Below are 16113 nucleotides of genomic sequence, written 5' to 3'. Positions count from 1 at the left end.
GGCCTGGCATCAGAGATACGGACTGAACTTCTATAGAACGCTCTTCTCACGCCCGGCCTGGCATCAGAGATACGGACTGAACTATGAAACGCAGCTGGCATCACTCGCTGAGCATCTGGGCTGTGATTTCTGGAGGCAGGGCCTGTGATTTGTATTTGCTTGTTCATTTGTTTATTCCTCAGGTGACTGTGATGCATGGCCAAGACAGTACCCATGGCACAGATATGGAATGTAAAGTGCAATGAAATTTCCTGAACCCAGGGTTTATAATCTTGGTGTTTATTTTTTTGGTGTTGGGAGGGGGAACTGATGTAACTTGAGAATTCTCTTTTTGAAAACTAACAAAAGAACTTAACTGAAATTAAAATGAGTTGAACACAGCCACATGAAGGAGGATATGAAGAACTCACTCAAGTAATTTATTAGCACAGCATTTGGCCATATGCACTGTTTAGAGACAAAACTTTACAGAAACACTGAACTCTAGAGTTACTAAGTTTGTTTAATCAGCAGCATTGGTTAGCAACTCTTTAAAAAACTTCTTGAAATTTTAATTGGCAAAATGAAATTATATATACTTGTGGGTACAGTGTGATGTTTTGAAATATGTGCAATGGCGAAATAGAGCTAGTTGGTTTTTGTAGTGAGAACACTGAAAACCACTCTCATTTTTAACAAGATCCCCAGTGCTTTTCACACACACACACATTTGTGAAATACTAGCGGGCACCTCTTGTACACTTGTACCCTAGACTACAATAAGAAATGATCCTCCGTTTTGCATTCGGCATCTCACACAGGAATGCAGAAGGTGCGCCCTGGATCTGAAGCACGGTCAGCTACTTACTAGAATGGACATCCTTCAGTGCACTGCTTTCTGTACTAAATAACAGAATGGACATCCTTCAGTGCACTGCTTTCTGTACTAAATAACAGAATGGACATCCTTCGGTGCACTGCTTTCTGTACTAAATAACAGAATGGACATCCTTCAGTGCACTGCTTTCTGTACTAAATAAGCAGTGTGATGAACTGTCAGATGCAGGGAAGAGAAAAGCTAAGGAGGTCAGAGATTGCTATGTTGTTCTTGGCGCTTATAAAATCTACATTCTTCTTAAAAGAAAGGAGAATAAAAACTCATGCTTCTAGCCACATGGCCTTCTCTCATGCCAGCTCAAACTTTGGGTGCACTATTAAAACTGATTTCAAATATCACTATCATTAAAGTATGAATTTATCTAAATTCAGACATAATAGCAATCTACACCAGGTTAGAAGTCTTGTAATACTATCAGTGGGGTTCTGGTTCCTTTAATAGGAAACATTATTCAAAGGAAAGATACAACCAGCACTGTTATGTAGTGCTGAAATATAATTTTAATATTCCACTATCGTGCACAGCCTTCCATCAATTCAACAGGGCAGGAATCCCTTCCCCTCTGGATCTTAGCTCTAGGCTCTGTGGTCCCTTGAGTAGTGACAGCTGGGAGAGGAGGCCTGAGCCCTGCTCACCAGCCTTGCTCCATCCAGCCAAGACCTCTTGCTTCTGTCTCAAGGTACTGTGCACTGCATTATGTGCAGGAGTTTCTTGTTGTTTTTTCCTTTCTGCACGTTCACCTCTCTTGTTTCTAACTCTTTAGAAAATAAAGCAATCCATTGTTTCTACATGGGCAAAGATTATGCACTGCTAGAATCAGAATTTTATATTAGAATTAATATCACTATAGCTAAAACACCTTAACTAGATTGTTCTTTCTTTGAAACGGTAGTACAGAAGTTTAGGTAACACTTGTTCATGTAATTACCCAGTTTAAATAAAGGTCTATATTTAGTTCCTACTCTTTTTAAATAGAGAATTAACATAAATTGTGGATATTACACGCTCTCACAAACTTGGTTCTATCTGTTTAAACATTTTAAAATCAATTGCTAATTTGGTGTAACCATGTGCAAGCAACATTTCCTTATTTTTGGAAAGACAGAATGCATGCAGTTCATGCTGAGTGCCTTAATTTCACAAAACTAAGTGGTATAATAGAGGATGAAAGTCTGATTTTGTCTGTTTAAATTTGCTTAGAACTAGTTTGCTAGAGTATCTCTCTCCTTCTGAGTGCAATTAAAAGTGGTAATCTGGGCCTGGAAAAATGAGTAAAGCATGAAAGGAAACAAGGTCACCTGGATGGGGCCCGCCCCATCTTCTCAACTCTGATGAAACTTCCAGAATTCTTTGAAGACATTGCCTTCATAACTACCCCAGGTGTGTCTTATACACCTCATTTTAACAAAGCACCATTCAGATTCAGATATCCTACTTACGTGTCTATTACAGTAGAACCACCTGGGAAGCCTTTAAGAAACATCAATATCTACTTCTATAAACTTCTAGAACAGGCCAAACTTACCCCTCATGGAAAATAAGCAGAACAATGGTTGTCTGAGGAGAGGGCGTGGGAGTGGGGATCTACTGGCCCAGGACAAGAGCGAGCTTCCCCGTAGCTTGATGGGACTTGGGTTGCACCAGTGCACGCCCGTCTATTCTTCGAATGGCACCTAAGACTTGTGCATGTCAGTGTATATGTGATTTTACCTCAAAGGAAAAAAACCCACCAATGTCTTAGGTGCCACCCCCGGAAATTCTGATACAACTGGTTGCAGGATGGGGTCTAGGCATTCCTAGTCCTGAAAGCCCCCAGGGGTTTCCGAGAGGTGTGATTAAGAGCACTGCCCCAACTTCCTGAGAGACCTCGTCACAGAAACACGGACAAGCACACACCGGTGCAGCGGCCCTGATTGTGACCTGCGCTGGTCTTCTGAGATGTCAAGTGGTGTGTCTTCACATGCTCTTTTAAAGGGATCTGGAGGTTAACCTGAGTTTTTATTTTGAATCCTAACTTACCAGCTCTAGGACGGTCTCAATCTACTCAATCGCACAAGGAGGAACACTTCTCTCATTTATACGCTAAGGGTGCTATGGGGGTTATGTTTTAAGTATTTGGGTTTTTTATTTTTTCAGTTATTATAGTTAGAAACTTCAATGATTTGGGCTGTATAGAAGGACTGACTAAAAGGAATTTCACAGTCAAAGGAGATTATTTTGTTGAAAGCTTCTACGTTCCTTTTATTTACTTGTTGCCCACCCACCTTTTCGGTGATAAATGAGCAATCCTATTCCAGACACCATGAAGCCCTTCCCAAGCACTGCTCTGTGATGGGCCTCACACCACCCAAGGGAAGGCCACAGAGGCTGACAGAAACTGCTCCCAGATTCACAGGCTGAGGCGCTTTCTCGGTGAACTGACACAAACAAAAAAGAGGACTCTCAAACAGAACCAAAATCCCTCCCAGTGATTTGTAGGAACAAAACATTTGCTGTAAGATGCTTTCACATTTGATAAACTTGAGGGTTTTCTTTCCAAGACTTTCTAGTTATAATTTAGAGACTTGGCATTTCACAAAAGAAATCAACAGGACATTGCACATTCTGTCCCAGGGCTGTACAAGGAGATTTCTGGGGGTTTTTAAGGTAACAAGCTGTGGAGCCGCTTTCTGTGGCGTTCACACCGAAGGGCTTCAGCTGGCACCTGTCAGCCAGACCAAAACATTGTCAATGACTTGAGAAAAAGCTACAACTAAGAAAGAGGTAGCTTCTGAAGTAAACTAAGCAGATAGCTCTTGACAACAAGGTCAGAAAAACATTAAAACAATGCTTTATAATATGTACCGATTATTTCGGATCCAAATCTTTCTCAGGCTTTGAAGAATTATTCCTATTCTCAATTTGCAGGCCTGAGGATTCTTCAACCAAGGCCTCCCTGTAACAGGGTTCAGGTCAGAATCCAGAGTTCCCATCACCTGCTGGCATGTGGGAGTGACTGTGGTTAACTTTTACAAGTAATCAAGAAAGAAACATTCGATGGCATGGCAAAGTTGTTGTAAGCACTTAAAAGTGACAGTAATCACAGATCTGAAGCAGTGCTGTTGATGTTTGTGGAAGAACTAAAGTACATGTTGAGGCTGCCCTCCTTTAAGAAAAAAATAACAGAAAATGTGAACATCCTGAACAAGGGATTCTTAAGCCAGCTGTAAGTAACTGCCAGGCTACACTGAACCAGATGCCTCTAGGTAGAAAACAGACAAAGCATGAATCAAGTAACAGACACACTTGGTGCCCTTCGGTGTTTCTGCCTGGAAGACACTATTGGCCACTCCTGATCTTGTCAAAGTTTATCCATAGCTGACTATTGATAACGATGCCCAAGGAGCATTACTTAAAGGAGCATTCAGGACTAAATACCTTTATTAGTACAGAATTTTCAGTTCTTTATAGAGATACAGTTTTTCAGTCATAGAAACCTATTTTGGCAGAAAATGAGCCTGCGGAGATCTTGGTCATTTCGGTTCACTGAGTATCCAAAAGCAGGAAAGAAGTGCAAAATTGGAAATCCAGACTTCTTTTTTCAGATATACTTATCTGTGCAGCTAGAGTTCACCTCAGCCAAGTCCCCACGTCTGTGATTAAACGAGACAAGGGCTTCAACCTTCCTTGGGCATTCCCAATATCCAGAATATTCTTTCCACAGCAAACTAGACCAAAAGTCAGGAAACATTTTATGGAAAGGGCCAGAGAGCAAATATTTTAGGCTTTGCGACCATGTGGTTGGTCTCTGTCTTGACTACTTAGTTCTGCTGTTGTAGTGACAAAGCAATCATGAGTAATGCACACATCACGAGTGTGGCTGTGTTCAGAGAAAACTTTTGGATACTAAAATTTGAATTTTTTATAATTTTCACATCACAAATTATTTCTCTTTTTTGTTTTGTTTTGTTTGTTTGTTTGTTTTTTTGAGACGGAGTCTCTTTCTGTCGCCCAGGCTGGAGTGCAGTGGCCGGATCTCAGCTCACTGCAAGCTCCGCCTTCCGGGTTCACACCATTCTCTGGCCTCAGCCTCCCGAGTAGCTGGGACTACAGGCGCCCGCCACCTCGCCCGGCTAGTTTTTTGTATTTTTTAGTAGAGATGGGGATTCACCGGGTTAGCCAGGATGGTCTCGATCTCCTGACCTCGTGATCCACCCGTCTCGGCCTCCCAAAGTGCTGGGATTACAGGCTTGAGCCACCGCGCCCGGCCAAAATTATTTCTCTTGTCATTTTTCTTCAACAATCTAAAAACATAAAAGCCATTCTTAGCTCACAGGCAGTACAAAAACACAGGCTGACCCCTAGAGGGACTAAGTTTTGTGAAAGCAGGGCCCATAATGTCAATTTCCGCGTTCTTTTGCAACAGCCATGCATAGAACCTGGCACAGAGTAAATGTTCAATACGTATCAGTTGAATTGAACTGGTGCCACTCATTACTGTGTTCATTGCCTACTAGAGAAACTGTTCCATGCAGTTAAACTCAAGAATATGAGGACCCATCTAAAATGGGAAGCAGTTACACCCAAGTCTGTGTCAGCATATTCTGACCAACATAAATCATTTTATTTCTGATGTATGAATCATTTCATTGCCAGAGGACACTGAAATATCAATTGCTGACTTCTAACAATCAAGAATAATGTCACCAAGAGCTCACTGAAATATTAGTGAGCACAGCCACCTACAGTACTGACTGGAAATGTAGATTCCTGAGCCTTATCCCCAGAGCCTGTCTGGGGTGGAACCCTGGAGGCTGTTTTTTTTTTTTTGGAGACAGAGTCTCACTCTGTCACCCAGGCTAGAGTGCAGTGGTGCGATCTCGGCTCACAGCAAACCTCCGCCTCCAGGGTTCAAGCGATTTTTCTGCTTCAGCCTCCTGAGTAGCTGGGACTATAGGCAGGTACCACGACGCCTGGCTAATTTTTGTATTTTTAGTAGAGATGGAGTTTTGCCACATTGGCCAGGCTGGTCTTGAACTCCTGACCTCGTGGTCCGCCCGCTTCGGCCTCCCAAAGTGCTGGCATTACAGGCGTGAGCCACCGCGCCCGGTGGGAGGCTGTGTTTTAAACAAGCACACGAGGTGATTCCTGTACAAGTGGCCTCTAGATCTTATTTGCAGAAATACTAATCTACATATAAATTACCTGTATCATCTTAGGGATTAAACAGCTCCTCAATCTCCTCTATAATTCTAATCGCAGAACACAAAAGAATCAAAATAAATCCTCTTAGATAAAATTCTCTTAGATAAAATTTATTTTGGTTCTTTTGTGTTCTGCAATCAGAATTATAGAGGAGATCTAGGAGCTGTTTTTTAATTTATTTTGATTCTGTGTTGTTACAGAAGTCAAGACACTCCGCAATATCCTCTAGACCCACTTGCAACAATGGAATATAAAGGAAATAACACAGAATTTTTAAGAAGCCCCAATAATTGAGACTTTAAAAGTGAAGCTGGTCTAGCGTAAGTAGTGATGAGTTACCCTATCCTGCCCCTTCTCCCTTCAAACCACTAAGACTCAAGTAGCCCATCAATGAAAATCATTTTCTAAAACTATTTTCTAAAAATATACTCCTGCTCAGTTTTTTCACTCCCAGTACTGACACACTGAAATCGCCTACCTATTAGACCAGAAGAACAGTACATCACACCAATTGCTAGTGTGAATGGTAGAAAACTTGACCTACCCACTTCTCTGGAACGAATCACACTGAACTACGCAGGATTCCATAGAGCCGCACCCTAACTCTCCCACAGACTGTCCCAACAGGTATTTGCACTTGAGCTTTTGAGAGTAGTTTTTTTAACTTGTAAGAATTGAAGTTTAAAAACCTCCTCTAAGCTATCACAAATATGCCTTATTATAGGTAAAAGTAGGACCTCAAGAGAATTCAAACTACTAAGAATGTCTCAAGGTAGATTATTAGAGAGCATCCTGGCAAAGAGGACTCCAGTCATGGGCCACTCCCTAGTCAATAAGTTAGTCCTGTAGAATCACTGACGCACAAGAATTGTTCATCCAGATTTACAAAATGCCACTGAATACCACTGTGGCTGTATCTACATTTATTAATTTTTACAAGGCCAACTCTTTCTTCTCTAAAGGAAGATAAATTTTCATTAAGATCAAGAGTTCACATGATATGAGCAGCTTTGTAGCAGCCAGTCTACTACTGGGCTGACTTAGTAACTATGAAAGCATCTCTCAAATATAGTCTACAAAACAAACTGCGATAGAAAAACATGTAGTATTTCTAAATCCACTATGCCCACAGGTTCACACACACACAAACTGCTAAAATAGCATTTATCTACAGAGCCAAGGGTGCTATGCATGTCAGAAATTTTATCATTCAATATTAATGCACTGTTTCTGGTAACTTTACCCCTCGGTGGTGTGCTATACCACTTAGAAATAGGAAAGGGAAGTGAGAAAAATTTTATGGAACACAGGTTTTGTATCTGCTTGTTCCTTTCCCCTTCTACATAACACTAGTCTCTAAAGGAAGAACAAGACTGAACGGCAGAGGCAGAATGAATAAATCTTTCCATTCTTTTCAGAAAGGAAGAACAAGACTGAACGGCAGAGGCAGAATGCATTCCTCAGCGGAATAAATCTTTCCATTCTTTTCAGAAAATAGGTTAAATGTCTCCGTCTTCAGGTCGGGGCATGAATATTACTTGTTCTTTGATTGACGGGGCTGACATCCAGTCAGTGTAGGTGCCACCTACTTTCCCATTGCCTCTCATCCCTTCTGCACTGCAGAGAAAACACAAGGAAACTGTGTGCACTTTGTAAATATTTTCAGTTCATCAACTTTGGAAACACTGAGTGAGCTTCTATTTAATCTACATTAAGTTGTAAGCATCCTGATGTAGGAACCAGCCCAGTATCACCTTCTCAATCCCTCAGAGTTAAAAGATAAACTTCAAATCGGATTCTAAACAAACCACCAAAAGATATATCACAAAGGCCAAATACACCAACATCCAAAACATTTCACAGTCATATCCTTTCTGATCATAACCACCGTTAAATTCACCACAGGAAGGTAACATGGAAAATTATGTGAGCTTTGTTTCTTCTTGTTTGGGCCTAGATTCGATAACAATACATAAGATTTTACAGTTTTATATTATAGATCCAATTTTTAAATCCTCTGGCTTTATCATTGTTCCCATTATTTTTTCCTCCAATTAAGCTTGTGGTGAACTGCAAACCTGCCTTGTCAAAGTGCCTGGCTCAGACACAATCTTTCTAAAATTAACTTTCTACTTTTGTTAGTATAAAATTATAAGACCCAGTTGTCTTAAAAATTGTAAAAATATTTGATTGATGTTCATTAGTTGTTTTTCAATACTATGTCTACTATTTAAGAAAACAATGGCTTCGATTTCTACTTATTTAAAAATCAAATCTCCATTCTAGATTTGTTAATATGTATCTTGAAGGTGTAAAGGTACTTACATTTGGGGTGAAAATATTAATAAATTTCCCACACTAAAAGATGGTTTATCAGAAAGCAAGAGCAGTTATAGCTTCATAGATACATAATAAGGAATTTATGTTCAAAGTATTTTCATTCAGCATTTGATCCCATTTTTCATTCTAAACATTGTATGTGTATTCTCTTTACTTTTGGAATTTAAAAAGACTGTACTGCCTACATACCCAAAAGCATGAAAACTATATTCAGAAACAAATTTCTCTAATTTCAACAGAGATTTCATCATGATTTTTTTTCTTTAACCATCTCAACAACAAAAAGTTATAGTACAAATGCCTCAAACATAACCTACCTAGACCTAAGTCAACACTGGCATGCCAGTGCGCACCCAACTGACAAAGCTCTAGGTGAACTCCCAATGGGGAGTTTTAAAAAGTACATGAGGCTTAACATTCCAAGTTAAAATTTAATTTTAAATGCTTCCTATAGACTTCTATGAGTCTATTTTTAAAGTATTAACTGTCCTGCAAAACACATATCATTCTGAGTATTTTTAAAAGGGCAGGAGCAAATAAATTTTAGGAATAGTTCCTACTAATGTGGAAGTACTACCAAACAGCTCTCTCCGTTGGATCTCAGTAAGCGCCTAACGGTCAAGAACATGAGTCAGAGAATCAAGTGCTGCAAATCTGGGAGAGCTTTTTGGATGAGATGTAGAACCAAAGTATTTTGAAATTAGTAATAAAATTATTCCCATATTTCCTCATCTGCATTTTCTTGTGTTTCTACATTTTGTTAAGTGGGCTGATTTTGATTCACCCTACATTAACATAAAATTTAAAACTTGTGATCCTTCAACAGAGAAAAATGCCTTCGGAAACATTTGTAGGGGATGAGTCTTTTCCAGTTTTTAAAGACACACGGGAATAATATGTCCCCTCTGTATTACCTTGACTTGCCTTTTCTGACTTCCTTTGATCCTTTTATTTCAAAGTGGGATGTACACCAAAGTTTGTTAGATGATATAAAGAATAGTAATATAAAAATTTAACATTATAAAGCAATTGTAAAATTCCAAGACAAAAGACTTTGAAGGGATTTCAGTGGAGCGGTATTCCATTTCAGCGGGCCAAGTATGGAAAAGAAACAGGTAGCTCACTGTGATTTTCCCATTTACTCACTTTCTCTGTAACTCACTTACTGTAAAAGCACAACATACAAAATTTAAAGCCCTAAATTCTATTTCTGAATGATACATTTAGTCCACATATGAAAACTGCATTTATCTGAATTTAAATAGGGGAAATAACATGAATCTACAACTCCTCTATGTTATGAAATCAAAATTCATTTATGTAAGAAACATGCGTATATTAAAAAGGACGAAATAGGGACCCACTTTCAAACCATGTCTCCTAATTCTTAACCTAAACAGTGCCAATTATTTTGGGGAAAAAATCTACACTTTGTTTTGCTATATAGTTTTTTAAAAAGCTAATTTGCTGACTTTTTGTGAGGTATTTGAGCAAAAGCAACACGATCAGGTGTGATAGCCACTGATCTGTGCAGGGCAGTGTTTGCTGTAGAACCTGCTGTGTATACAAGGGAGAGGGAGGGTGGGGAGTCAAGTAGCTGTGTGCTTCTTTAAGAACTCTCCAAGTTGTAACTCTGGCGTGATGGGGAGACAAATGCTAGGCGCCTCTAAAGAGGTCGATATTTTATACCTAAAGATGCTTCCCTTGGAGTGGTATAAGCATTTAGAACATGAATGTTCCAAAACTGCACTATCTAATATGGTAGCTACAAGCCACATGTGGCAAACTGAAGTCCAGTTCTTCGGTCTGCAAGTCACATTCAAGGGCTCCACAGAGACACAAGGTCAGCGGCTCACACCGCACAGCACAGAGACCCTTTCCACCACCAGAGGCTCTCGAACAGCCCTGCTCCACGAGGCAGTCTGCCAGCCCAGCAGGCTGGCTGCCCAGGGCTTCTGATGACAGACCGCCTTGCCCATCAATTACAGTATCATGATTTTCACCAGCAGGCTTGCAATCCAGCAAGCATGGAGCACACGGACACACACACACGTCCAAGCACACGTCTGTCTCTAACCATGCCTTCAAAGTATACAATGACTTTGTAATTTGGGAACTATATGTATGAAAATGAAGCAAAATTAAAATGAGACAGCCAGTGTGGTGGCATATGCCTGTAATCCCAGCACTTTGGGAGGCCAAGGCAGGAGGATTGCTTGAACTCTGGCGTTCAAGACCAGCCTGGGCAATACAGCGAGACCCTGTCTCCGGAAAAAAATTAAAAATGAGCCATACATAGTAGTGTGCGCCTGTAGTCCTAGCTACTCGGAAGCTGAGGCGGGAGGCTGGCTTGAGCCCAGGAGGTTGAGGGTGCAGTGAGCCATGACCGTGCCACCGCACTCCAACCTGGGTGACAGAACAAGACCCTGCCTAAAAAATAAAAATAAAAAATAAAAAAATTCATCTTATCAAATAGGCAATAAAAAATTGAAAAGTAGTTTCATGTGCCGTTGATGTACATGGGTATAATATTCTGAATAACAAGCTAGTGATTTTATCAAAAATTTAAACGTGTACACTATCCTTTAAACCTAAAAATCCCATGTTAATAAACTTATCCTACCAAAGGTGTTCAGGCAGCATTACATAAATGTATATAATTTTCTATCTTAAAAAAATGCAATGGACTATATTGTGTTTTAAAGGTATTTCTTTTTTGTAAACAAAATCTTAAAAGCAAGTTTCACAAAATAGTATGCTTTTCTCATTTTTTTTCCTGGAAAATTCATGGCTATTTCAGGAAAATAAAATTCAAATAAAAGAAAACAAAATATAAACTTCAGTTTCATTCAGAAATAAATAATAATGAGAAGACTCCTGCTCAGAAGTTGGAAATGGGGCATGATTTCCAGGATAGCATTTGCATGCCACCTTTGACATTTGACAGGCGTTTCCATACAGAACAGTAGAAATCATGAACGCCTGCTGCATGGGGAACTGGTCAGGTAAGTTACAGCATGCCCTCTCAAATCATAACAGGTGCCAAAAAAAGGTCATTCTGGGATACTGTCGAGTACACACACACTAGCCACATCCAGTAACGTACGTAAAGTCATGTGGATATAGATACAAACAAAATGACACACAAACACAGGAAGAAGTCTGTGAGAATATTACCTACCACGGAATACGGTTTCTGGGAATTTTGTTTTTCTTATCCTATTCTAAATTATTTGAATTTTTATAGAAAAAATTAAAATCTCTTTTCTAAAACTTAATGAGAGCTCAGTAAAAGTGTGAAACTAGACAGTATTTAAATCTTTCTCAAAGTAAAATCTAATCTGATATTAATAAGCTACTTTTCAATAATAATCTACTGTGTCCATAAAGCAAAAGTTTATTTTTTAGAAAGGCAGACATTCCGAGGAACTATTCTCAGGGTTATAAGATTCTAGAGACTTATTACGGAAAGTCACAAAACTATTTTTGAGAAAAATGCCTATTACTGTCCTGTTAAAATATTTCAGAAATAGATACATAAAATAAAGCTGCTTGAGCTGAATTAAATCTGGTAACACAGGTGACAGCTAGAAGACACCCGTTCTCAGTGGCGCTTTCAACACTGTAAGGGAGAGACAGGAATGTAAGAGTGAATAGTGTTCCAATCACTGCAAACTGTTAGAAAAGGGCTTCTTTTCATTGTCAGTTTTAGACAGTAATGGTTAGCTTCCATTTATTATTTTTACCATATGAAAATTTGGCTATGGCACCTTATCTTCAACATTCTTTATCAACATATCTAATTAATCCATATTATTTCCAAACATAAAAAAAAAAAAAAAAAAAAACCACAGCAGAAAGTTATTCTGATTCGGAACCACAGTTCTTGAGTTTCTGTCTATAGACTCTAAGTTCTCTTAGTCCATGATTACTTAAATCTGGTCACTCTCTTCTCAGATTATTAAAAACGGCTTTACTCAAAGTTTTGACACTTTATTTAAAATTTAAAACAAATCAACCAATAACTTCACCTTAAAGATATTAAAAATTCCATTACAATTTCGAGATTATTATTACCCCTTCTCAAAGGAAAGGAATTGTTAGCACTTATCTTTTACTTGAATACCATAAAACAATAGAATGGATCTAAAACGAGTAACTATTTCTTTGGAAAATTTAAAGCTCAAGATAAAACTCTCCATCCTCACCCTAGAAAACAGGCTTTTTGAGCCTTAGCAGGGAGCAGCTCACAGACCATAAAATGAATGAAATATTCAAGATTTTCTATTGGCAGCATCATTTCAGTAAGCACAATTATACAGCAGTATAAAAATATCTAGATTGACAAAGGCAGAAAGAAAGGAGAAGAACAGAACAGAATAGGGTAATCATGTTTCTGTGTAAGCCAGTAACACTGTAAAAATTTCATCTAATCAGCAAAGAGTAGAGGAAACCCAGGCCGGGCACGATGGCTTACAGCAGTAATCTCAGCAATTTGGGAGGCCAAGGTGGGCGGATCACTTGAGGTCAGGAGTTCAAGACCAGCCTGGCCAACATGGCAAAACGCCGTCTCTACTAAAAATTCAAAAATTCAAAAATTAGCCAGGCATGGTGGCACGTGCCTGTAATCCCAGGTACTCAGGAGGCCGAGGCAGAAGGATCGCTTGAACCCAGGAAGTGGAGGTTGCACTGAGCCGAGATAGCGCCACTGCACTCCAGCCTGGGTGACAGAGAGAGACCCCGTCTCAAAAATAAATAAAGAAATAAAGGAAACACAACACGGAATCAGACAACGTGATAATGAATTCTGACGGAAGAAGTATTAAACATTTTCTGCAAGGGGATAATAATTGTTCAATTCCCATTCTTACCATAAGAAATATAAAATATCTACAAAGAAGCTTAACCTGCCCTTAGAAGTCCCAGTATTTTCGTTTAAGCTATTTACTACGAAAATAAGAATATTAAATACAAAAGAGCAACGGCTGTAGAGACACAGACATACTCCTCAGAGCTGTATTTCCAATTCCTGCGTCCACATTAGGATCCCCATTTGACCAGTAACATTGCCTCTTTTTTTAAATCTCATTAATTTTTTACTTCCCCTAGGGTAAACTTTTACCAGAAAACAGAAGACGTATATTTGCTTTTAAAATGTACAATCCAAATCCACAAGAGAATAAAATATGAATATTAATACAGCTCCTTTGCTCAAAACTGTGAAACTCAGAGCACCACTTACACTAATTTCTTACAGACATTCTTGTAGACTTCAGAGAGAAGGTCTACATATTGACACTGATTTACTCAGACTTAGGGAACTGACATTACTTATTTGGCACTTAGGCATTTGAGTGGCAAGTCATCATTAAACATTTTTTTAAATGCTCTCCCAACTGCCTGTTGAATATGTACATAGCAACGTTAAGTACACTTAGGCAATACAAAGCCACAGTTAGAAGACTAGAGCATATACTGTGGTTTGCTCATCATGCTAATAGGAAATTTTTGACTGATGCCAAAGAGGGAAAATACTATGAAAAAATGTTTTTTGAAAAAGCAAAGAAATATTTAAATTACACAAGTTATTATAAAGCATATTCACAAACTGGAAATCATCATGAGTAATCCTGACAATGTGCATGGTTTCAAATAAGTATTTTAATAGTTAAGTATAAAATAATAGAGGTTGCAATCAAATAATTCCTTATTACCATCAATGCCATATGTAATATTCAGTCACCACATATCACTCGTATACACATACATACCACATCCTGCAACTAACAATCACAGTATGTATATTCCTCAGTGGGATCAATGAATAAAAGTAATTGTGGAAAGTACCTAGTTTACCTACAGGGCAATTTCATTTTACTTTAAAAAAATAATTAGAATTCTTTATACATGATGTCTCATCCCTCCACCCTCCAAGTAAAATATAAGCAAAAAAAAAAAAAAAACAAACTCATGACAAAAATAAAGGCAACATTACATGGATATAAAATGGGAAATAGCTAAAGAATGCCCCCAACAACCTGCCTTTTGCTAACTGTTTCCTGAATACCATAAATTGTACAGTTTATTACAAAGTAGTTATTGAACAGATGTTAGTAGCTTTCGTATTTCTGATGTCCAAAGGCCATCCATTAAAGTAGTCACATAAGCCAGAGGCAGGTAAGGGAAGGGGAGACGATATATTTTTACATGATTAAAACTTTCTAAATCCACACCCTGAAATACGGTATATGTGTTCTGTGATGTCCATTTATGAGTATCATCATTTCATTAGATAACCCCCACCCTCCAGTCCTTTATCCATTCACCTGGCAAGACCACCTGGGATATCTTTTTGAAGCTATTATGAAATAATTCCAACCCTCTAACCAGCACAGGAAAGCTCATAGGTACTCACCCTGCAAACTGGGCACTGCCAGGGACTACTGCTGTCTCTAAGCCTGAACTCATCAGACAAACACTTGGAATGATACACACGAAAACACAGGTCACATATCAACACCTCTCCAGGCAAATGGCATTCAAAACAATACCAGTCATGATTTTCTGTTTCCCAGTCCTACAAAAAATACAAAATAGTTTTGTATGACATTTTGTCAATATCTGCAATGACTAAGAACAAAATTGAAACTAAATGTCCATCAGCAGTTAGGCATCATAAACAATTTAAAGACATTTACTGTGTTAAAACAAGAGGGAAAATACCTAGAAAGTTGCTGCTTTAAATTTTAAAATCTTTCCTAAACAGTGGTAATATTCAGAAATATCTTAAGATAATCTGATAGCAAAACCAGTCCAAAATGAAGTAAGTCCAAAGCCAACTCCAGTTCTAATATTATCTTTCATTTTGAAATATAATCTAAGGAATAATTTCTTTAGTAAACTGAGAATCCCAAACCAACCTATAGCTTTGTATTTCAAATAAACAAACCTTTGTTTTGCTCTGCTTTAAATATATGTATATAACAGTCCTTGACACACTGTGGGAACAGAGAGAATAGTAATAGGTGGTGATGCTCACTATTCTTATCTTCTCATCTGTGGCATTGGATGTTTTATTGAAAATAACCATTAATCAGAATGTCCGTGTTCTGACAGGATGTCAGATTTTCAGAGCTGTTGAATTTAGAAAAATAAATTGAAACTGTGAAACTAAAGGTTTAATCACATTACCCAAAGGAGATTACCACAGAACACAAAAGGAAGGCGGCTTATTTCCTGCCTGGGGCTGTTCCTAGAAATAAAGGAACACAACTGCAGGTACACAGGCATTCTTCAACATATTCTTATTTTTGACATCTTTTTTTTTGTACAGCTAATACCCTTTAAATATACACAACAAGAGTGTTAGAAGTTCTCTTAATTTAGAATTCATTATTTATAAATATTACTCTTAGCTTTTCTTAAAATATATTTATGCTAAGAGTGATGGGTTAATTTTCAACTTTATTTGTAGATGTGGTAACCGAATGAACAACGGTAAAGTCCACAGTTAGTATAAACAGCGCCACTTCCAGTAGGGACCGTGACATTCCAAATTTGGGTTCCACCATCAATTTTATTTCTATAAATTGTTATCAATACTGTTTCCAAGGTGGAACAGCTTTACTGTTTTCTCTGATGTCAATACTCCCCCAGTAAATGGGCTTCCATGCAGCACTCACTCCATAAGCAGCAACTTCTTTGGAAACTAG

General features: G+C 38.5%; 1 protein-coding gene across 8 annotated transcripts in view; it reads right to left on the bottom strand.

Moving 5' to 3' along the window:
* ZMYND11 (zinc finger, MYND-type containing 11) overlaps positions 1 to 16113 on the bottom strand; it is a 134153-nt gene that overhangs the window by 28659 nt on the left and 89381 nt on the right. For 5 of the 8 annotated variants that reach the window (XM_011991544.1, XM_011991543.1, XM_011991546.1 and 2 more), the window contains one exon: positions 14817 to 14978. The exons of the other annotated variants lie outside the window; for them this stretch is intronic. In XM_011991544.1, the coding sequence (XP_011846934.1) occupies positions 14817 to 14978 (162 nt within the window). The remainder of the gene's footprint in view (positions 1 to 14816; positions 14979 to 16113) is intronic. 8 annotated transcript variants of the gene reach the window in all.

Source organism: Mandrillus leucophaeus, unplaced genomic scaffold, assembly GCF_000951045.1.
Source record: "Mandrillus leucophaeus isolate KB7577 unplaced genomic scaffold, Mleu.le_1.0 Scaffold399, whole genome shotgun sequence".
NCBI lineage: Eukaryota > Metazoa > Chordata > Mammalia > Primates > Cercopithecidae > Mandrillus > Mandrillus leucophaeus.
Note: the sequence above shows the minus strand (reverse complement) of the source record. Positions and strands in the feature narration are given on the sequence as shown.